Genomic DNA, 22866 nt, shown 5'->3' on the forward strand with positions numbered 1-22866 from the left:
GCAGGGCGGGGTCTTTGTTCTGAGTGATCGAGCGGGCGGGCCGAGCTGGGGGTTTCAGAGGAACGCTGGGAGAGGCCGGGCTGCAGGAACCGGAGTCCAAGGTTGCCTGGACCTGTAGCTCCACCTTCCGACCCTTCTCTAAAGCATCCTCTTTGAGAAAGAGAAGGTGGATTTCATTGAGTTTTATTTATATCGAATCACGGGTAAATTAGCAGTTCAAACTCCGGATGTGGAATGAAAACCAGAGAATCTCAGAACTCTAAAGGAATGCGAACTGTCATCTCCTTCAGAGCTTGTTAGGTCGCTGTAATGGGCTTACCCCCACCCCACCCCACCCCGTTTTTATTGTTTTTTTTTTTCTTTTTTGTCGCCAAGCCATCCCAGATGAGTACTTTGGAGGGGGTGGGGCTAGGTAATGAAGGAGGGAAGGACAAATGCATACATTATAACTCCCATTTTGTATTAAATTCAATTCGCATAAAAGTTCCTTGCGCAGCTGTTATAATCGTTATTCCAGCTTTCACTACTTATATATAGATGGTTAATATTGAAAGTACTAATACCCATACATAGTATGATCAAACTTTATGCCTCTTTCAAAGCTGTAATTACTAGGAATAGCCATGATCCTAAATGACTGATATTATCTTTTCTGGGTTTTAACCTATATGTTTTGATTAATGATACCAACAAACTGCTAAAACTTAAGAAAACTGATTGATCATTTCAGCTGTTCTTAAAAGATGGTAACTTACCAAAAGAAAAAAAAAATCTCCCAGATCTTGAGATTCCGTACCCAAATGGAAACCCTGGAGTTCAGAAGTGGCATGTAAAAGTGCAGAGAAAACTATGTGGCTTTCTAAAGATAGCTCAATTTCTTTTTAAAAGGAAATTGGAGAGCCTGGAGTCTAGGGTGGGACAGGTGTATTCACACTGCACCCTAGGGTAACTGTCAAAGTGGCCCACCACAAAACTGTAAACTCAATTAACATATTATAGATTTATTTTGCAATGTATTTTTTAAAGCTCCCTCATGTGATTATTAGTATGAACTCTGTGCACAAAAGCATCATAAGGAAGCCGACTGTGTCAGTGAGAGCTTCAGCCTCACTACAGCCTCAGAGGAGAACCAGTGTGGGACCAGCTCTGAGGTAGATGAGACCCAGAAGACTTCAGAGAAAGTCTCTCCTACTCCATCACTTCCAGCCTAGCCTAGCAATGAAATCTGAGTGTCTCCCTCCTTTCATTCTTGGAAGTTGCTGCTTCCAAATCTCTGTGACCATCAAGGGGTGGACTGGGCTGTTAATCTAAAATGTTTTCTTTTAAAAGTAACTTGTCATAGAGAGTCACAACCCAGAACAATTGAAATATATTTTAATTCATAGATGAGTGGGATTTTTTTTCTTACTCCAAACTACTCATCTTGGGTTTGTGTTGTTGGGGGCTTCTTCTGTTGGGCACCCAAACAGTATGGTAGAGTGAGTCTGCCAAAGCTTGATGTGAGTTGAGCCAGTACAGTCAACTCTCATTATTTGTGCTTTATATAATGAATCTGTCTCCACCCTAAATTCAGACACTGCTCTCCTTTCCTCTTGTGGTACAGTAGGGAAGGATGGGAAATGTATTTTTTGCTCTGATAACAAAGCTCTATTCTTCGTTCTTAGAAACGTTTCCAGAATTGAAACGGCCTCTAATTTGCAAACAGGGCTAATGACTAATGACAGCCAGTTTGGGCTGTGCAGTTTTTCTTGTTCATATTTTTTCAATCCTCTTCCCTTAAAAAAAAATGCATCCAGTTTGGCTCAAAACTAACTCAGAATTCTACCCAATTCATCAGTGGTAAATGGTCATGTTACCCTGTGTAGAACCCAAGGACTATAGAAGAGAAGGATTTGCAGATGTGTGTTTACTTCTTTTTCAAATAGGAAATAACTATAAAACTATAAACAGAAAATCATTTTCTTGTTCTCTGCAACTTAACCAAACCCATGCAAGTTGCTAATGAAAAACTGAGTAGACACAATTTCCGTCCTCAATATAATGACCTACATATTGAGGCATAGGAATAACTTGTCTGTGTCCTTGTGGATGAGTGTGCATAGATGCAAGCCAGCCCTCATATCTGCCATTAAGTCTTGGCAGGGTGTGTCGATAGCAGAATTATATCTCTGAACATCTCCACCTCCCCTGTTTCCTTTTGTTCCATCCCAGTTCCACCAATCAGGTATATAAGTTCCTGATCTTGGGTCCTGAAATCCCGGGCATTGCAGAGACAGGAAGTGCACTCATGAATACTCTGTTTATTCTTTGAGAACTCATAACATTCTCTTTTCTACTAGGACACCTGCTGGAAGAAGTGTGCTCATGTTACTCAGAAATTCTGTAGGTTAAAGTAAAATATGTTTAGGATTGTTCCTCCCTAATCTCCATTGTGAGGTTTGCATCTGGATCCCAGTTGTATACAGTTTTTTTTTTTAACTTTATGCTTGTGTGAACAGCTGCCTGAAACAGACCACATTTGGATTCAGCAAGCATGTCTGTTCCTTAAAAAAAAAAACAATCAAAACAAAACAACCCCATAGTGATGACAATAAAGGCTTTCAAAATAATTCTGGAAACTCAGGTTCCCAGAAGTGGCCCAATAACATGAAGATAGGAAACAAGGTTTCTACTATGTCAGAGATGTAACCATGTTAGTTAGCTGTCAACTGGCATCTAAGAGAAGCCTTTTCACCTGACCCTTTGAGAGACAGCCCTTAACGTGTCCACGATGCACGCACCTGCAGCTCTTCCACCACTCCACCAATGGTGTAAGGAGGAAAGATAACAGAGCCCAGAACTGTTCCTGCTGAGACAGAGAGAAGACTGCATCAGTAGCATGACTCTTTAATCACTGATATTTACAATTTATCATCTGACAGAATTACAGGGAATAAATAAAAGAAAATATACAATTGGCACCACGTTCCATTCCTTTTTCTAATACAGAGGATATTTATGTATCTATTTCAGAATGAGTATGATCATTTTAAGCAGAAATTAAATCCACTTGCTATTTAGCCTTTGACAAAACACATTACCCACCACAGGCTATTGAATAACGCCCAGAAGAGTCCACCATAGTGCTGCAGGAAGACAGTCCTTGGGAACAGGGCATGGGGCAAAAAGAAGTGAATCCATACATAGCAAAGAACCATTTTGCACTAAAAGTATCGTCCTGTGCTTTCCCTTGAGAAATGTTTTCCTGAAGTACAGCTGTGATTGCAGATCAGCCTTGGAACTTAGATCTGCTCTCCTGTGAGACCTGTAAGGTTACTGGCAAGGTGTCTGTAGGAGAAACTATATAGCTTTTTTCAGAGGAGCTGAGTGTGGAGCCAGAATCTGTTGAGTGTTCTCTCTCTCTCTCTCTCTCTCTCTCTCTCTCTCTCTCTCTCTCTTTGGCCTAGTACCCTGTGAAAACTACCTTACATGGCTGCCTGAATTGTTTTTACCACTACACTGCTAGGGCACTTTTTGCCTTGTTCTTTGTGAGAATAAGCCCTCTATGTTCTAAAGTGCTTCTCCCCCAAATTAACACATGCGATACATAATTTTTCCATACTTTATTCATTAAAAACATAAATTCACAAAATATTCACTTGTGTGCTAGGAAATCCATAAGCCACAGACAATTACTATTCTGTAGCCCTTAAGCAAGACAGCTTTAAAATGTCTAACAGAAAACCCAAAGTCATGATCCAGGAAACTAGAGTTTCAACTTTTAACTCTTCCCCAGGAAGCTGTTGTGTTTACATTTAGTTTAGCAGCTGATATTACAATTAAGGATGAACAGCTAAGCAAACGAAGCTTCGCTGGTTCTCTGAAGACAACGGTTAACCTCACATTGGGGGGGGGGTGATATTTGTGTCATCTTCCAGGTCCAGACTACCCCTGCTTCCTTCCATTCAGCACCACTTAATTCTTGACCAAAGCACTGCTTTATCATAGACCCCTCTTGTCACCAACACAAGTCCCATTCTTCTGTTTAGGATTCCTCCCCACTTAAAAGCCTTTTAGATTGTTACTCTTCTGAAGTTGTTCTTGGGTTGTTTGGGGGTACCAAACAGAGGAGTTAGTCATGAGGCATGAATCCTGTGTCATGACCTGGCCATTCTAGGCCCAGCAATGGTGAGCTTTAATTAAAAGTGGACTCAGCAAATACGTGGAACATTGGTCACGGATAAAAGCTCTTGTCAACTCGATGTTTTCTCTCAGTTGTAATATCTAGGTAGAATCTTTTATCCTGTATGCCACCAAAGCCAGGTAACAAACCAACAAAGGCTAAAAATATCAGGTGAGCAAAGGCATACAAGGTAGGAACACCGGTGAAAGCCAAGTTGGGCCTAGAGTTTAGTTTTGAAAATGGTTCAAACAGGTGAAAATAGACTAAAATATTTTCAGCGGGGGTAGGGAGGGGGGTGAGGAACAGATCCGGGGTAAGACTATTCTGTGCTGATTATTTTGTAACTTATTTCAAGTCTCAGACAATTGCAAAATAAGAAATTTCTGAAAAACATGGGACAGCTAACTGGTCCCTCCCCAGTCTTTTCCTGCCAGACTACTCAAGTCCTTAGTAACTACCCAGCTTCCTTCTTTCTTAACTTGGGATTCCAATTAACTCACCAAGCACCAATGACATTCATCTGTTTCTAGAATATGAAACTTCAAAAAGTTTTCCAGGAGACCAGAATCGGCATCTTGCCAAAACATTGGGGGGGGGGGCTTACCCCACACAGTGCCCAAGGACATAGGCTTCAAAAGAAAACAAAAAGACTATGATGCAAATGCCAAGCCCACAAATTCAACTTAGGATCAAAGTTGCATTGCAGTAAGCAACGTATTGCAATTCTTTTCATTTTGTACTGGATGAAACCAGACACTGCTCTGTTTTCTAATACATGTCTTCAGAACACCTTCCCACACCCACTTTATCCTGACACGCCCCCCCACCTCCTCTTTACTTAAAACACATGGCCTAAGCCCACATCACACTGGTCTTGTGGAATGCCCGGGTGGTAAATAGACAAACATGTTTCCAATATGGCACACCCCTCTGTCAAAAATGAGACAAAGTTTAGTATTGTCTAACTTACACCTGTTGTTTTCATGTTTGCTGTGGCCATTTTAGACCAAGCAAGGATGAGCATCAATGAAAGTGGATTCGGTAACTACCACAAACTCCTAGGTCTTCATGCCAAAACAGCACATGAAACTCAAGTCCGGGACACAGACAACATGGCCACCAGCGCTAGATGTGGTCTAGAACCCACAGAGGAGCAAACTACCTTCTGTACCCACTTTCTGAGATGAGGAGGTCACTCCCTAGTGGCTCTGGTGGCTACTTGTTTCTGTATCCATGAAGACCATGTGCTTCCCCAACTCTGCAAAAATCCCTTGCATTACCTACGGTGGACCTTCCATCGATTTAATCAAGTCAGGCTCCCTCACTCAGCATGTCTCCTTTACTTACTCTCCAATTCTTCCCAAGACACCTTTTCTAACCTCTCTCAGATCTTTTTTCATGCATCAGTGTTGACTTCACGGCCTCCACCCAGCCCTGTCTCTACCACATCTGACTTGCCTCACCCTGCGTCTTCTCTAGAATCTCTCCTTGCCTCTCTTCGTGGAGACTTCTTTTTCATTTTTCTCCCCATCCTCTCCATCCAGCCACACACACACATACATTCCTGTAACCACTTTTTAAAAATACTACTTGCACACTTGCATCTAGCCCTCTTTTGTTATGCAGTTTTGAGCATTCACAGACAATCTTTCCATAGCTCCAACAATGCAGGCTCCCCTCAGTGCACTCGTTTCCACTCCAGATCACATATGTGACATATTTACACATTTGTCTGGTCACCAGGTCAAGACTTGAACATAGATACTAGGCTATATATCAAGATTTGAACATAGATACAATGACAGAACCCATGCCTAGCAAATGTGAGCTCTAGGTATGAGCCCCAACATTAAAAAAAAATGGACCTGGATAATGTATGCATTCATCAACAAAGGTATAAATTGAAATATGACAGTCTAAAGGACATCTTGACATAAATTGTTCACATATATCATGATCACAAGTAACCTGGGAAAATAACAATAACCAACAGTTTCTCATCTGTTTCTGCTTTCTTTCAAAGCTTACCTCCATTTCTCTAATTCAGATTTGAGCTACCTTTCTACAGAGTAAGTCTTTAGAGTAAGCCCTTACCGTGTCTACCACGGTAGGTCACTCAAACGTGTACTGCTAAATTCTACTAGTGTAAATAGAAACTAAACCTGTGTCTATAATACAAAGGTTTCAGTGCCAGAAGGTGGAACCTTCTTAATACCAAAAAAAAGTGCCTGTACATGATGATATATATCTGATAGCCATCTGGAATAGATTAGTTCCATAAAGCAAAGTCCTGGAAATTTCATTTTCAAAGGAATACAGTGAACTGGGGGCAGAATACTGAAGAGCATATAGTCAAGAGTTGTGAAAGAAACATGTCTGGCCCTAGAACTATCAAATGAGATAACATGAAAATACCTGATCACTCTACAGCAGCTATAATGCAGGTGCCATATTACTTAAATAATGTCTCTCAGAATCACTATTACTGGCCACAATTGTCTGAGCAGAAACTGAACCTACATCAACCACAAATCTAGTTATCCAGCAAGCACAAAACCTAGCAGAACTCCAAGAGATTACTAAATCATCTAATTTGATTTTCATGGGAGACAGATAAGAAAACAAATTCAGAGAGAAGCAAGACTTGGGAAGATGGCATACTTGGCTTGAGGGAGAACAGGACGAGAGTTCCCAACCCAAAGCTCTCTCTGACCTCTTTGTTTGAGAGGAAAGCCATGGAAGAGGTAAAATTTGCTATGAGTGAATGGGATCTACAAAATTAATGTTAAGACTTAGAGTTATACATCTGCTGTGTCCTGTAGCCATGCTGAAGGCTGAACCAAGAAACTCTCAGGTTTCATAGAGACCATGGAGCAAGCTGACTGGATAGACAGAAGCAGGCCATTACTATTTTACCTCGGCTTGGTTTCCCTTTGTAGTACTTAGGGGTTTTATAGTCTATATTTCTGCTGAATGATAGAGTTTATGGAAGATGAAAACTTAGGATCTGCTCTAAGGTGACTCCTGTTTGATCATGCATCTGTTCTCATGAATCTCAAAGCCAGAACTTCATACTTTGCCACTGCCCACACTATCTTTGGCAAAAACACTTGCAGTAACACCAAATGGTCATCCTTTTATTACCCCATGCATATGTATCCGGTATTCAAGAACCTCTTCCTTGCATAGTTCATCAGATAGTATCCGAAACTTTTCAGAGATGAGAGACTCCCCATCTCTGAGGAAGCCCATTCACCTGTGTATGTTCTATTTCCATATTTTCCCAAGTAAGGAATAGAAAAAAAGTCTTCCTATAACTTCTTCTAACCTTTTGGAAACACTCTGAACATATCTCTTGTATGTTGGGCATGACATTGGTCACTTATGCCTGAGAAGTTGAGGCCCTAGCCTACAAGTCCCACAAAGGCACCACATATTGAAAGAAATAGAACTGGCACAAGGAACGGATGGAGCAACCACTAAAGTATCAAAACACTAGGCTTTACTGACTAATGTCAAGTTGTCACTAAAACACACAGGTGAAGACACTCACACATGAACAACGAATCCTCCAAGGACCTCCTTTCCTATGACCATGGTCTACTGGAATCTTTCCCTTTCTGTGTCCTACTTCAACAGACACTTCTTTCTACCCATATGCCCTGTTTCATAGGTAGGCTCCGATCTCTGGCCATGATTGAAGAATTCCAAGAAACAAGGTAGAGCTTTTTTAAAATCATCCATTTGTTGTAGAATGCCAAATCCTGCAACTCCTCATTACTACCAAGTATTTTCCTTAAGCCTAATCTCATGTTTCCCAAGACATTCATATTCTTCAAGTTTTTCTTTCTAAAGATATTTTACAGAAAGTGACATGGAAAAATATTGTAGGATCTGCACACTTATAAACATAAGCATAACCTTTATAAATTATCAAAGTTGCTAGTCTTCATTATCTAACCGTTTGGTATATCAAGTAACATTTCTTTTACTAATATCTGCTCTATATTTTTTCTTCTTTTAGTTATTTCATGTAAAAAAAAAAGTATATGTGAGTCAACGGTAGGAAGCAGGGAAGTGTAGTGGAGGCGGGACAGAGAGGGCAGAGTGACTGTCTCTCAGGTCCATCGAATGTCCGGCTGGAGTGGCTTAGATGTGGGTGAGCGCTAGGCCTTGTGGGAAGGATCTGGACCACAGGAACATTGCCAGGAACCGATGGCATCACTCAGCTCCTTGCTGAAGAAGCAGAAGGTGTATTTCTTGGAAGGATGGTCGGTGCTTGGTTTCTCTTCTCCAGCAACTGAGCATCAGCTTATACAGAGAGTCGGGGCAAATGGCTGGTTGAGGGAGATAGATCTTTGGGAACAAAAATTTTAAAAGAGAGAAAAATATGCATTAAGAGGCAGGAGGAAAATGGGCTGTAACATAGCTCTTTGTGCACCCTTGCCACTTTATTGAACCAAGCGACAGACATGGGTGTTGTGTCTATTCTCCTAACACACAACGCTCTAGCGCATCAGGCTCTTTCTTACTGCCCTCTCCTATTCTACTCCTCTCAAGCAGTACTTCATGATGGGCTGTCCTGCAGACCCTGCCTTCCTGCCAAGGGTTACACCAAGGCAAAAGGTGTGAGGGGCTGCCTATTGTTCCTGCAAACGCCATTACAAGATGGCGCCGAGGAGTGCAGTAAACATCTCATTTTGGCCTTTGTCCCAGCACAAGTCTGCCCGGCAACAGCAAGCAGCCTATCCCAGCTTGACTAGCTTATCTATAGTAGAAACATCCTGTCCTGCCTATATATGCCGCTCCCTTTCCTTCTCCCTCGCCTCTCATCTTCAACTCTCCATTAATCCATCGGTACTCCAATAAAAGTGTGATAAGAGAAGAATCCTCGTGTCGGTGGTCTTCTTCCCTGCCGGTCAGGGGGGCTCGCCACAAAAAGGAGCTCAGATCTGCTGTCAGTGAGGGTGAATCTTGGCTGAGCCAATATGACAGAAATAAGTACACTTATTGCTTCCACTCCATAAAGAATTTGAGGTTTTATTGCAATTTTGATTGGAATACTATTTCAGCCAGATGCATAAATCAGGAGGCAGGCTGTATCCTAGCAACAGTCACCATTGTTCTCTGTCTTCCCCTCCTCTGTATTGTTCTCAAGAAATTAGAATGCATTAACAGGAGTATTCATGGTGCCCTAATTCCAGCCTAGGATGCTACTCTGAAGTTTCCAGTTACCATTTCCACAAACAAGATGCTTTTCTGCTAATTCCCAGTCCATCTTCTGCATTCTCTATTTTATTACTATCATCTCCTTACCTATACTTTTCAATACCCTGATAAATTGACAGATTGTTAAACCTTACTTAAACTTTCCATGATCACCCAACCATCAAAGTATCATTGCCTTTGCTGAACCCAATATCTGTACCTAGTTAATCATTAGCTATTTCTCATTCTGCCTTACCTCATACAACACCATCCTCACTCATGTATCATAGGAGCTGGACTTTACCCAGAGTCTAATAATATCATATGCACATCAACTTCTAATTGACAGTAAAAAGACCAATATGTAAAAATATTTGACTTCTGTTAAAATAACAAATTAAACAGTCTATCAAATTAAGTCAGAATTACAAAACAACGGATATAAAACACCATGCATTAGAAAGTAAGCATTATCAATAACTTGCATTCTCAGGTTATTATTGGTAAAACATAAAATTGCTGAGCTCTTTCTGAGACCGTTAGAAACAAAGTTATAGTCACTTTGAGTTCCAGGTGTGGTTGTGGCAGGCCTGTAGTCTTAGTACTTGTGCTGCTCAGGCAGGAGGATCAGAGATCAAAGCCACCCTGGAAATGTAGCAAGGATCAGCCTCAAAAGCAACAACAGCAATAACAATTTAACTTGAACAGTCCAAGTTACACTTCATAAGACTTCCTATCACATACACCATTGTGTGACCTCTCATAACACCAGTGTAAATTTTAAAGCGAATTTTGATTTTAGTTTTAGTTCCTAAGTTCTATTCATACTGTGAGCATTCAAGAAAAATGCTATCTGGAATTTCTTCACACCTTGTGATTGTAAATTGAACACACACACACAAAAAAAAGCCAAATGCATTTTTAATGGGTGGAATTTTTGTTATAGACGTTTAAGCATTTTAAATTGAAAGGAAATTGTTTAAAAATCTGCTTAAGCTATGAAGTTTCTTGTAGAATGTATATTAGCCACACTGTTCTTCTACTTCCTTGTATCTCCTGTGCCCAGTAGGTTGGATAGACTGTTGGTAAATGAGTTTATCACATCTATGTAGCTCGGGGACTACAGAAGCCATGTAGCCACTGATAAAGGTAGCACTGTCCATACATGCTCATGTCAAACTCTAGAACATGAATATTGGAATTTCAACTATAAATACAATAGTAATCAAATTTTAACAAATCTAGTAAATTGTATTTAACCAGTTGTTTACATGTGATATGCCAAATTTAGTAATTTCTTTATCAAAATTTAAAGTTGTAATTGAAAAGTGACTGAGTATGTGATGGTCATATTTGCTTTGGGCCTGGATTCAGCCAAATCCCTGACTCTAGTACCTTATCACAGGGAGATAGTCAAGTCTGTATGTGGCACACTGCTGGCATCTTGTGTAGGCAATAATTAGTGGTCCTTTTCACATAGACTGCCTAAAGCTAAATGAGAAAGTAAAGTTCAAAAATTATTATAAATGAGAATTTCTATTATTTTCAGTTGGTTAAAAAGATGTGTTCTTGTGAAGCTGTGTAACAAAATTGAAATAACATGTGACTGTTTAGTGATCAGTAACTATCATGAATAAAACAAACAGAACCCAGGAAAGGACTTTGCCTTCCTCTTGTGGCATGGGTGGTGATTTCATTTGTAAAAACTAACTCTGCAGGATTTCTGTTGATAAACAATAATTTGAAGAATACCAAGAGACTCACAATAACCCCAAATGACTCTAGAATATATTCAAATTAAGACTGTTATTTTAATGAGTGGAATCCATTTTCTAATTGAACATAAAATTTGGCATTTGTCTTCTAAAAGTTTTTTTTTTAAAAAAAAATACATTAATCTAGGAAAGGAAAGCTTTCTTCTTGGTCCATTGTATATTTCATAAAGACAAGAGCAAATCTTTGCTTTATCACAATGAGAGAAGTTATCTCCTGTGCTAGATAGTTTTAGGTCAACTTGACACAAGCTAAGGACATCTGAGAAAAACTCAATTATGAAATCTGAGGGAGCCTCAATTAGGAAAATATCTCCATAAGATCTGGCTGTAGGCAAACCTGTATGGCATTTAATTAATTAATGATTGATTAGGGAAGACCCAGTCTACTGTGGGAAGAACCATCCATGGCATGTGGTTCTGAATTCTATAAGAATGTGGCCTCTGCATCAGTGTGGAAGTGTGAGCCAAATCAACCTTTTCTCCTTAACTTACTTTTGGTCATGTTGTTTCATCACAGCAATAGGAACCTTAACTGGGACACTTCCTAACCAGGATAGATGATTTAGAATTCCTGCTACCAAATTATCCAAAGGGCATTGAGATAAAAATTAAATTGCAGGCTGTTCTCATTTTCAGCATGCACCGTGTATTATTCTTGTCCTTCCTGGTCATTTGCACGTTTAAGTCTAGGTAAGCCAGAGAGGACCCACGTTTTATCTCCTGCAAAACCTTTCCCTAGCTATTCCCATGTGGCTGTTGGAGATGCTGTGATGTAAGATGCGCTACAGACAGGCCACTTGGGGCACTGCAATGCTCTAGTTATTAACAAGCTTTAAAGCCTAGGTCTCACTGGAGCATCACAAACTTGACCAACCAAAGAAAGCTTGATATCTCAGGGAAATAGAACTCTGTGTGAGCTTGAGGGCTCAGCTGTCCATAACTCCCAAGAGGATCGAGTTGTAGGCCCAGAGGTACCTCTCCAGAGAAGTACCAGGGTATACCAGTTCATTTGTGAATATTCAAGTCTAGAAACAGTGTTCACTGAGCCAAACCAACACCATAACTTATTCAAATGATTTTTTTTAAACAAACACCATTGACTTCCCTCACTTTTTTTTTAACCGCCAAGTAGACTTTCTGGATAATCTAGATCTATGAATAGACTGAACATAAGAAGGAGAATTTTCTTTACATCCTTGATCTGGGGTCTTCCTACATACTCAGGACCTTCCTTTCTCCTTCCATTGAGAACACCCAAGTCCACATCCCCAAGAGTCCATACCTGCTTCCCTTGGTCTCGGAAGAATTCTCCAGTGTTCTCAATAACCTGCTCATCTGACAGCTGAGAATAGGGCTGCTCCTGGCAGAAGGTGAAAGTCTCCCACAGAGTCACCCCAAAGGCCCACACATCGCTTGCTGTGGTGAATTTTCCCTATTGAAGGAGAGGAAAGAAAATCAGAGCAAGCCAGGCCCACAAACAAAGAGCATGTTCCATGTCTATCATCTGAAACCAATCTCCCTTCCCCTGACAAGGGCGAGCAAGGTAGAGAGACTGCCCAGATGTGCACGGAGAAACTAGAAGTGGTGATGTAAACTCGCTGGAAAGCTGTCCACTCTGCCATTCCTGTGTCCTCAGCTTAGTCATGCTCTCAGACATGAAACACAAGAGCTGCAAGGACACAGTCCATAAGGCTGAGAGCATTAGAACAGGTACCTGTAGGCTAGCAGCTCTCTGAATGCTGGAAGGTCACCTGTAGGCTATGGACCACTTTGGGAAAACCACCCAGGGAAAACTTCAAGTTATCACAAGAAATCTATTATTTTGAGGGTAGGAATGAAGGAAGCCTTTTAAGGGAATGGAATTAGGCCTGGTGAATCCAGAACTCTTGCTTCCTTATTGGTCAATAGCCACAGTCTTAAAGATGATTTATCAAATGACAACACTGACATCGAATGTCATCAGTGCTCATTAAATACACATTTTTCTATTTAATAAAGATTGTGACACAGACATGTATTGATTTTTTTAAGTCAGAAAAATAAGAGGAGTGGTCCAGCAAATTATTCTGGTTAATAAGTCCATTAATAATGCAACAACTGGAATAGGAAACATAGTCCTCTGAATGTAACCCAATGTGTCTCTTTTTAATACCACACAGCACTTTTAGATTAAAAAACTGCTTGCATATGTTAGAAGTTGATAAAGGCTCACATATAGTGATGAAAAGGTCATTGGGATTTTATACAATGGCAGAATTATAGAATAGATATAGATATAGAATAGATAAAGGCTCACATATAATGATGAAAAGGTCATTGGGATTTTATAAATGGCAGGTATTATAGAATCATTCTTCTTGTTTATCTTCCTTTGTTTTTGTTTGAGCCAGGATCTCACTCTCTAGCCCACACTTACGTCTAACTAACAGCAATTATCCTTGTTCAGCCTCCCACATATTGGGACATCAGACAGACATCAGTATTCATTCTTCTTCCTGAAGACCTGAGGTCGGTCCCCAGAACCCTGTAACTGCCTGTAACCCCAGCTCCAGGGGATCTGACACGCTCTCCTGGGCTCTGTAGCCACCTGTCCTTACACAGACATTCCGACCTGCCATAAACGCACGCGTGCACACGCGCGCGCGCGCGCACACACACACACACACACACACTTGGATATTTAAAAATTCAAAATTAAAGACTTCACACATTAGAAATACATGCATGAAAACCCTCAAAGGCAGCATTTCAAAGCATTAAACTTATTGAGGAGACAATAATGTTCATGTTTCTTATATTTCAAAACTAATTTATGAATCCTATATGAATATCAGCCAGAAATAAGCAGATGAAGTAGAAATGAACATAATCAAACTGAGCTCAGGCTTTTCTCTGAATATTATGGAAGGACAATCAAGGTAGCATTGCAGAAAATGTTAAGTTTACAGTTTAATAGTTGATAAGAAGCATGGTCATAAACTTAATATGGAAAAATATAATACAACATAATTTTTTAACAGATTAGGGTTTTAGTGCCAGGAAATAGGACCATTCAATAGGGAGAAGGGTAGAGAGGAAGAAATAACAAATTCCTTATTCTTTTAAACATTTTCCCTACAGTTTCTGTAATGGTGCATTCCCCTTTTCCAGTGGAAATAGGCAAGTCTATAATAATATTAACAATGACAACAAAACAACAATAATAATATAGTGCTCGAGAAGATCCTCTCAAGTCAGGGGAAAATGTCACGGTCTGTGGGGCTTGCCTCCTGCTGCCTCCAGTTTGTCCCGGCTTCAGACCTGAATAGCAGGTCAGTTGCTGAGACAGGGCTCACAGATGTAGAAACTCACCAGCAAGATGCTTTCCCAGGACATCCAGCGGATGGGGAGCACTGCCCGGCCCTGGATCCGGTAGTAGTCACCACTGTACAGGTTTCTGCTCATCCCAAAATCAGCTATCTTGATGGTGTAATTCTTGCCCACTAAGCAGTTTCGTGTGGCCAGATCTCGGTGGACAAAGTTGAGAGATGAAAGGTACTTCATACCAGAGGCAATCTGGGTAGCCATAAACCTCAGGTTGGTGTAACTAGGGACACACGTAAGAGAAAAGAAAGCAGCTGTGGACAGGGCATATGATAACCAACAAACCGGGGTGGAACCGTCTATATCCTGCCTCCATTCTCAGAGAATGCTCGATTTCCCACAGGGGTAGCTGCCACATCATCACTGCACACTTATTGATCCCCCACCCTGCCCCCATGACAATCGATACCTTGAGTTTTACCTCTCCCCATTTTCAGGCTCTGGAGTTACTCTCATGGCTTCACAGAAAAGACAAAGGACCCGACTCATTTACCTGACAGTGGCACTGCTAGAACAAGAACTCAGAGGCTCATGGCGAGAGAGAAACTGATTGAGATCTCCATTTTCCATGTACTCCGTGATCATGCAGAGCGGGTCCTCAGTGATGCACACAGCTAAGAGACGGATGATGTTTGGGTCCTTGAGCCGAGACATGATCTTTATCTCCTTAAGAAAATCATTCCTTTGGAGGGCGTGATTGTAGACAAAGTCAGGAGTTATCAGAGTCAGAACTGAGTAAGGAAGGATGCCCCACACTGCCCATTCCTACCCATCACACCATGCCTGGCTCCCCTTTGGAAAATCTTTGCAATAACTGACAGACCCAGAACTATCCCATTCAACTTCTCCATGAACACAATGGACCTTTATTTAGTCAATGATAATGTTTTCAAGGATAAAATCTGTGACTCACTTTTATATCCCTAGTATTTGGCAAAATACTTGTATGTAAAATGTTGTTAACTTACTGACTCAGACATGTGTTGTTTAAAACTACTGTGAAAATGGAGTTTCTCATTAAAACCTACTCGAGTGTTATAAGATATTTGCTTCTTTCAAAAGCTACGAAATCACAGTCTTAATAAAGTGAAGATCTTTTTTACAAAGTGAATAATCACCCAGTTGATTATCTGATCTTTTTTTTTATTTGCATCTACTGGCTTTTCCCAATACCATCTGCACCAACAGTCAGCCACAGAACAGAGTGATTTGGTGGTTTGTTCAAACAGAGTTGTATGAAAGCCATTTGGGACAAACTGATAATGGTTTGAGTTCATAGTGACAGCCACATTTGCCTTGTAAATTGTCAACATAGAGCCAATAGCCCACATTCTCAAACTACAGGAGCAAATCCGAAATCGCCAGAGAGTTTGACTGAAAATCAAACTCTATTGGTATAAGTTCTTGGAACAAATGTAGTCCTGATTTAGTATCTCCCCTCTCCTTTCCCTATGAAGTACCAGACTATGAGTTTTGGCATTGTGTTTAGGCGGCGGTCCATCACTACCAAACAAGAGAGTGTAGATCTGCAGATATCACCAAACCAAACAACCCAGAAATACATTGTTTTATCTCATACAATGTTTTTTCCCACTAGCCATGTTCTCCTGGCCTATGAGAAGATTAATATGAAGAATATTAATCTTGTTAATATTAATAATGTTAATCCATCCATGTTAATATTCATAAGATAAAGTTCTTGGTTAAAATGTGAAAGCCCACACAGTTCCATTTCCTCACCTTTGTCTCCTCTTCAGTTCACATCCTGCCCTCTGTAAGACTTTTAATGAAACCTATCGTCATTTTTGGAATTTACAATAATTTAGGGAAATAGGGATAATAAACTCCCTCTTGGGGTGAGTATCAGCGAGACGTATCAAGACAACATGCATGGGAAGATACATATGGTATCCAGATGTTCAGGTTTCTCTGGAACACAAATAGTTTTTCACCAGCATGCCTCTCTGGGTGAGGATTAACTCAGCATGACTGTAATGGAAAGACTGTCAGAGAACAATGCAGTGTTCTGAAACCTGCAATGCCTGTAGTAAAGGATCCAAGAGACTACTAGCCAGTTTGGAAACCTGTTAAAGGACTGTGGATTCTTTTGCTCAGAGGTCCACGGATGTGTTTCCAAGTAGAAGTAGCTTCTTTTTTTGTGAGGGGCTGCTGAACATAGAAGAAAAGGAGCATAAAAGAGAAAACACGGGATGAGAATGGGAACAGAGATGTGGGAAAATGGAGAATTCAAAGATGTAGGGAGGGAGGTGTTTGCCATTAGGAAAAGCCAGCCAGAGGAGACGCGACAGTCAAGAGGATATCTGGGTTTCATGAGGGAAGCATATATTTGGGCTGTTGTGCACCCTGGGTGAGGGGACTTAAGTAAGTATATAGTGAATATAAATATAAATATATATACATTCATGTTTGAAAGAGACAGAGAAAAAGTTGGGCACTTCTGGCTACATAGGAAGTATGAAGCCTAATATTGCACTTGTGTGACCACTCACAAACCTCCCCATCTCAAGAGAGGAAAGAAAAATAAAAGCTCAGACATGTTCAGGGATATTCCTAATCCTAACCATGAAGCAAGTAAAGGAAAATTCAAAATGCAGACCACAGACCTGGCATTCTTGTTGGCGTCTGCTCGGAGCATTTTCACGGCCACCAGGACAGGCTGGTTGGCACTGACATCGAGTGCAAAATCTTTGTCTTTGAATTTTTCCATCCCCTCCACTTCACAGAGATGAACCTAGACAAAAGTCATCTAGTCTCAGCATCATCCTGTCTCCTGGAGATGCCTCAGGATTCTTGCTGGGCATGTCCTGGAGATAAACTAACTCTTATGACTCAGGCAAAATAATCAGAGACCAATACGAGGCTATGCGGTGACATATCTTTGATTCAAGTAATTATCAAAATTAATAAACAATGCTGAAGTACCCAGTTAATATGATAACATTGGTGCCCTACAAAAGAAATTAACATTGAATAGAATATTGATATAAAAAGGAGCAACTATAATGTATTTTATCACAGAATAACTCCACTGGAAAATAACATTTGACATAATTGCTTCAACTTTGATTTGAAAAAGTTAATCCCTTAATCATATAAAGCATAAGGCAATTTCCTAAAATAATCCCTTAGGGTGAGGAGACTGTTGTAAATTATGCCTAAGTGTTAGCAATAGTATAGTGAACATAGATTTTTCAACCTAAGGGACAGAATGAGTCCATGTGACAGTACTGACAAATATCAGGGCTCCCTCTGCCTTCTCTAACACCAAACCTCCCAGAGGGAGAATACTTATCTATACTGGAAGTCAATAACATATTCATTGGAAACCAAGTGTTACATTGGATGAGGTAACACATGACAGAATTCAAGGATTCCAGTTGCAGCCAAAAACTTTGCTCTGAATTCTCTGAAGGTTCTGATGACTTACATAAAAGTTTAATATTTCATGCATCATTCTGAGAACAGCTCAGAACAGGGCCCCTCCTTATCTTTGTGGTGATTTCATTCCTTGGTGGTTAATTCCAGGATCAAAACAGGGGTGAGGTTGGGTTGTTCTGTTTTGTTTTGTTTTGTTTTACCATTTTGACATATAACTCTCACTAAGAGAAAAGAAAATTGTAGCGAGGAGCAGGGTGTTCCTAGATAATCCACAAAAGATGATGATATCCACGAGCCCCACCCTCAGAACCCTATTGTAAACAGTTTTTGAAAGTGCTGAGTATTTTTCAGGATAGCTGAACTCTTGTGACTTGCTTCCCTTAAAATTTTTGTATTTAAAAAAAAAAGTCCTAGGGAATCCACAATTCTTATACAAAGATGAGATTGAGCATTAACTATCTAGACAGCAATGCAGGGAAACAAGGGAGCCCTTTCTCTGAGAACTCACTTCTAGACAGATAACTTGTTCTTCTGATCTTTTTTATGCACTCCTGCCCACTTTCTTCATGTCATAAAGTACTGGGGTCTCATTCCAAAGATTAACTCACCTCCCCAAACTGGCCTTCTCCCAGCTTCTCCTTGAAGGCCAGCAGTTTCCTGGGGAACTCTTCCACAGCCACATCTTTTCCTGAGAGCAAGTCCATGGTGACAGCGGGCACAGAGTAGGTGTTACCACCTGTCACTCCCTGGAGATTCACGATGTCAGCTTCTGCATAGTGGGGCACACCCTCAGGTCCACTGGGCTGGGCTGGCTTCACAACACCACTGCAGCCTGAGAAGACATGGGCCCTGAGTCTGGTTCCCAAGGGCTTTAAGAAGATCTGAGGGGAGAGCAAGAACTTGCCCCACCGCAGCCTAAACCTTCATACTTGCTTACTTGTGGGCAGCTGAGCCTTCTCTAGGCACCTTCCTTTTGGACTTCAGAATGTAGGCTGTCATTTTGGTTTTCACTTTCCCAACAAGGCACCATCGTGAGCAAGTTCCTTGACTAGCTAATCTGTGGACTTGTGGGGCTAAGCCTTAGGACGGCTTGCGCTGCTGTATCAGGATGGGCCTCTTGAAGGTTGAAGGTTTAATAGCAAATTTGCTTAATTTCAGAATTCTGCCATTAATTTAACAGTCCGGTTTAGGGAAGAAGACAACTTCATCTTGAATTTATAAAATCATGTTTAACATGTACCATAATTAAAGAAAGATAGAATATGATTGATATGGAAGATATGGACCTTAGGAAATAGGTTGATTACTTTGGCTCTGTTAAGAAAATAACATTCTTTCAGCATGTTTCTTCTCTAATGGGCTTCTATTTTTCTATTTAGTCACACCAGCTAGCTCAGGCCTTCCTCTCCTGAATGTAAGTCCTCTGCTACTAATCCTGTCACTTCTAGGCTGATGACCGTGGACAGCTTCTGAGGATACCATCGGTGACCCAGTACCACTTCTGATGTACCCTGTAGCACTTTTCCAAGGGGACTGGGCTTCAAAGCAACTGGCATTATGCACCTTATTCAGTACCTTTACTGAGAAAAACCAAAAACATATTTACTATAAAAATAAAACCTTATACTTGCACAATGAGTATTTACCAAAGAGAAGTCAACAAATTAAGCCGTTCAATTGTCCAAAGAGCTACCCAGAGATATAGAATGTCTTTGGCTCCGTGTCTCTTTTCTCCTCTCATTGTAATTTCCAGTCTAGAATTGACCCCAGTAAAGTCTGGTCTCAAGTGAGCATAGAATGGGCCTTCTCTCCCATTAGACACAGAACAAGAAGGTTATCTGGACGAGACTGCTCAGCTTCTTCTGGTAACATCTCAGTGACATTTTGACATTTTTGTGTGGAGGTCCCTCTGAACATCTTATGTTAAGAATAAAAGGAAGAGTCTCAGAATAGACTAGAAGCAGCAGCAACCAAACCCAGAGACAGACTGTAGACTTCTCCAGAGTATGGCCGAGACTTAGTGGATTTGGTTAACTTGTAGCAAGAGTGTTATGCGTACATCATATAAACCAAAGCTTCTTCTCCCTCAATCCCCTGCCCATGATTTCATGCTCACCTGATTCCTCCTCCCCTGGGGCAAACTCTGGGAGCTTTCGGATCAGTCTGGATGGCTCCTGGTAGTCAGGGCGAAGGGGGAAGATTCGATCGTAAGTCGAGTTGGACTCCTGTTCACTCGGTGATGAGGACCGGTTGTTATTGAACATGCTGGACTCGCTGGGCAGGGAAAGGCTGACTGTCATTTCATCATCCAGCATCCTCCGTGAAGCCTGAACGTCATGGATAGAGAACATCATCACTCTTTCTTTCTAAACTCCAGCCTTCCTGCTCGGTTCATCCCTTCAACCCCCAGGAACATGGCAGCAGGCAGGGAGGCAGGCGGGTGACATGGATTTCTGTGTTGCAGAAATTCAGCAATAGTTTCCTCTTTAGATGGCAGAATTTAACCATCTGCCTCCTGTGTTGGCAACACTCAGAAGCTTCCACTAAAGCACTTGTTAGCATCATTTACACAACGTAATGAGATCCTATGGGTAGCCAAAGACTTTCTCTGGTCTTTAGAGTTGAGTGAGTTCTATTAAATAGCAGGTCTTGTTGACTTGGCCTTTAACCCATTGATCTGTGTAAACATAAACTGAAGCATCCATTAAATTTGGGGTTCTAAAACATGCTAAATTAACAGTGAACCTGATCATCCTAGTATTATAGGTTAGAATAACATGCCAGGTTTTACTAACCCCCAAACAGATTGATGAGTCAATCTAATAGAGGAAGAGAAAGTGACAAAGTACCAGCTGCAGTGGCATGGAGTCTGATATAACTGCCAGCCCCAAGGAAAGACAACCAGTTGGCATCTAATGGATGTGGTATTTGAATCTGCACATGCAAAATGCTCCACTTTAATATAAACACCCATAGACAGCATCTTAGATCTTTCTGCTAAGCCGAACAGTAACATACTCAGAACTTGGAACCCAGCACATAGTAGGTCTTCCCTAAATATGGGTTGACTTTCTTAAAGAAGTATTGCTGCAGACACCATCAAAAGTATCAACAAAAATGTTATGGACTAAAAATATATTTAGTAATGCTGTTGGTGTATGTATGGAAGTTTTTCCACAGAGATAAAAAATTAGATATTATCCTAGAAAGAAATCCAGAATGCCATTCCGGGGCACTGTGAGTCACAATATAGGGATATCTATATTCAGTGGTAGAAAGAGTTTCTTGAAGGACAGAGTTAAAGATCTAAAGGCAAAAACTGCTTCCCAGACTAGCTTTGATCTCCCAGATGAGGAAGATGGTCCAGTGGATTTCAAAAGTGTGATGGTTTGTATATGCTCAGCTCAGAGAGTAGCACTAATAGATGTATAGCCCTGGTGGAGTAGGTATGGTCTTGTTGAAGGAAGTGTATCACTGTGGGTGTGGGCTTTAAGGCCTTCATCCTAGCTGCCTGGAACCCAGTATTCTCCTAGCAGCCTTCAGATGAAGATGTAGAACTCTCAGCTCCTCCCGCACCATGTCTGCCTGGATGCTGCCATGCTCCTGCTTTAATGATAATGGACTGAACCTCTGAACCTATAAACCAGCCTGAATTAAATGTTGCCCTTATAAGAGTTTCCATGGTCGTGGTGTCTGTTCATAGCAGTAAAACCCTAATGAAGACAAGAAGAAAGACCCAGAGAAGTGTGGTAAATTCTAGATAAAATAAAGAGGGGGAAGGAGTCCAGAGTAACTAATGTAGATTCCCTTTTTACCTTAAAGTAGAATGTAGCCCTCCTAGACTATTCAGTAAGAGCATACATCAGGTCTCCACCCCTAACTGAGGAAATACTGTCAGATGATGGCTTCTCAAGGATAGTCAGTATGTTTTCTTGAAGGTTGTGACTTCTGCTGGGTTGACCACCCTCCAGTGGATAGTACCACACCCATGACTTCATGAGCAGCACAATATGGACACACAGTAGGTTATTTAAAAAAAAAGAAAATAAAAAAGAAAGATAAGACGTTGGGAGGGGTGAGGGAGGTGACATTAGATCTGGGACAAGTTTAGGGATGAGCAGGGTGGATAGATATGATCAAATCACATTGTATAAAAATTCCAAAAACTAATAAAAATATGTTTTCAAGAGAGAATGTTAGCCTCACGCAGTTGAATGAAACCTTAGCCAAGGAGCTTCTTTTGCCACACGAACTCCCTTTTTGCAAGCTTCACGTTGGAGTTACCCATTTAGATATGGGTGTGTTCCAGCCTTCTGAAAGAGGAAAATGCTTAGCACTTCCCACTGGCACCTTGAAACATATGCCTGCCATTTAGGGAATGCTCTGTAGTATGCTTCTCAGCTCTTTAGATTATGCTGATGGACTGAAGGTTTTTATTTTGTGTTTTATGTCTGCTGTAAGGTCTTTGTGAGATGCAAAGAGATTTCCTCTTCTATGAAACATTCCTGCCCCAAATCCTTAAAACTAACTTTGAAACCTGAATGTGGAGCCGGTCAGAAAGGACCACATGTGACTTGCTAGATTACACCTCCCAAATGTGAAGTGAGTCCTTTCTCTTATACACTACAAGCAAGGAAATCTAGAGATTCAACACCCTTTTCATGTTGTTCTGCCTCTCTTCTGGTACAAGACTTGGACTCTGAAGTCAATGACTCCATTCTAGCCACTGCAGACACTCACAGTCTAGAGATCTCATGACCCAAACCCATTGCTAGGAACCCACTGGTCAGAAAGAGTCAAAGTCAGAAATATTTTGAATGATTCAAAGACAGACGGTCATCAGCAGCATTGTCCATTGAGGTTCTTTTCTGATTAAGAATCCAGGAAGAATTATAGATACTCATCCTCATTATTAGTAAAGTGCATCAATTTTGAACAATTGACAAAAACCATATGATA

At 40.9% G+C, this 22866-nt stretch overlaps 1 protein-coding gene across 2 annotated transcripts in view; it reads right to left on the reverse strand.

The window, feature by feature from the left end:
- Positions 1-3587: 3587 nt before the first annotated feature.
- Positions 3588-22866, reverse strand: part of Ddr2 (discoidin domain receptor tyrosine kinase 2) — a 132562-nt gene continuing 113283 nt past the window's right edge. For both annotated transcript variants that reach the window (XM_052200502.1, XM_052200503.1), the window contains exons 12-18: positions 20024-20234; positions 18516-18739; positions 17133-17260; positions 15002-15190; positions 14497-14731; positions 12428-12577; positions 3588-8518 (exon numbers count right to left, since the gene is read on the reverse strand). In XM_052200502.1, coding sequence (XP_052056462.1) covers positions 8384-8518; positions 12428-12577; positions 14497-14731; positions 15002-15190; positions 17133-17260; positions 18516-18739; positions 20024-20234 — 1272 coding nt within the window. In that variant the 3' untranslated portion in view covers positions 3588-8383. The remainder of the gene's footprint in view (positions 8519-12427; positions 12578-14496; positions 14732-15001; positions 15191-17132; positions 17261-18515; positions 18740-20023; positions 20235-22866) is intronic.

The sequence above is a fragment of the Apodemus sylvaticus genome, chromosome 12 (assembly GCF_947179515.1).
Source record: "Apodemus sylvaticus chromosome 12, mApoSyl1.1, whole genome shotgun sequence".
Taxonomy (NCBI): domain Eukaryota; kingdom Metazoa; phylum Chordata; class Mammalia; order Rodentia; family Muridae; genus Apodemus; species Apodemus sylvaticus.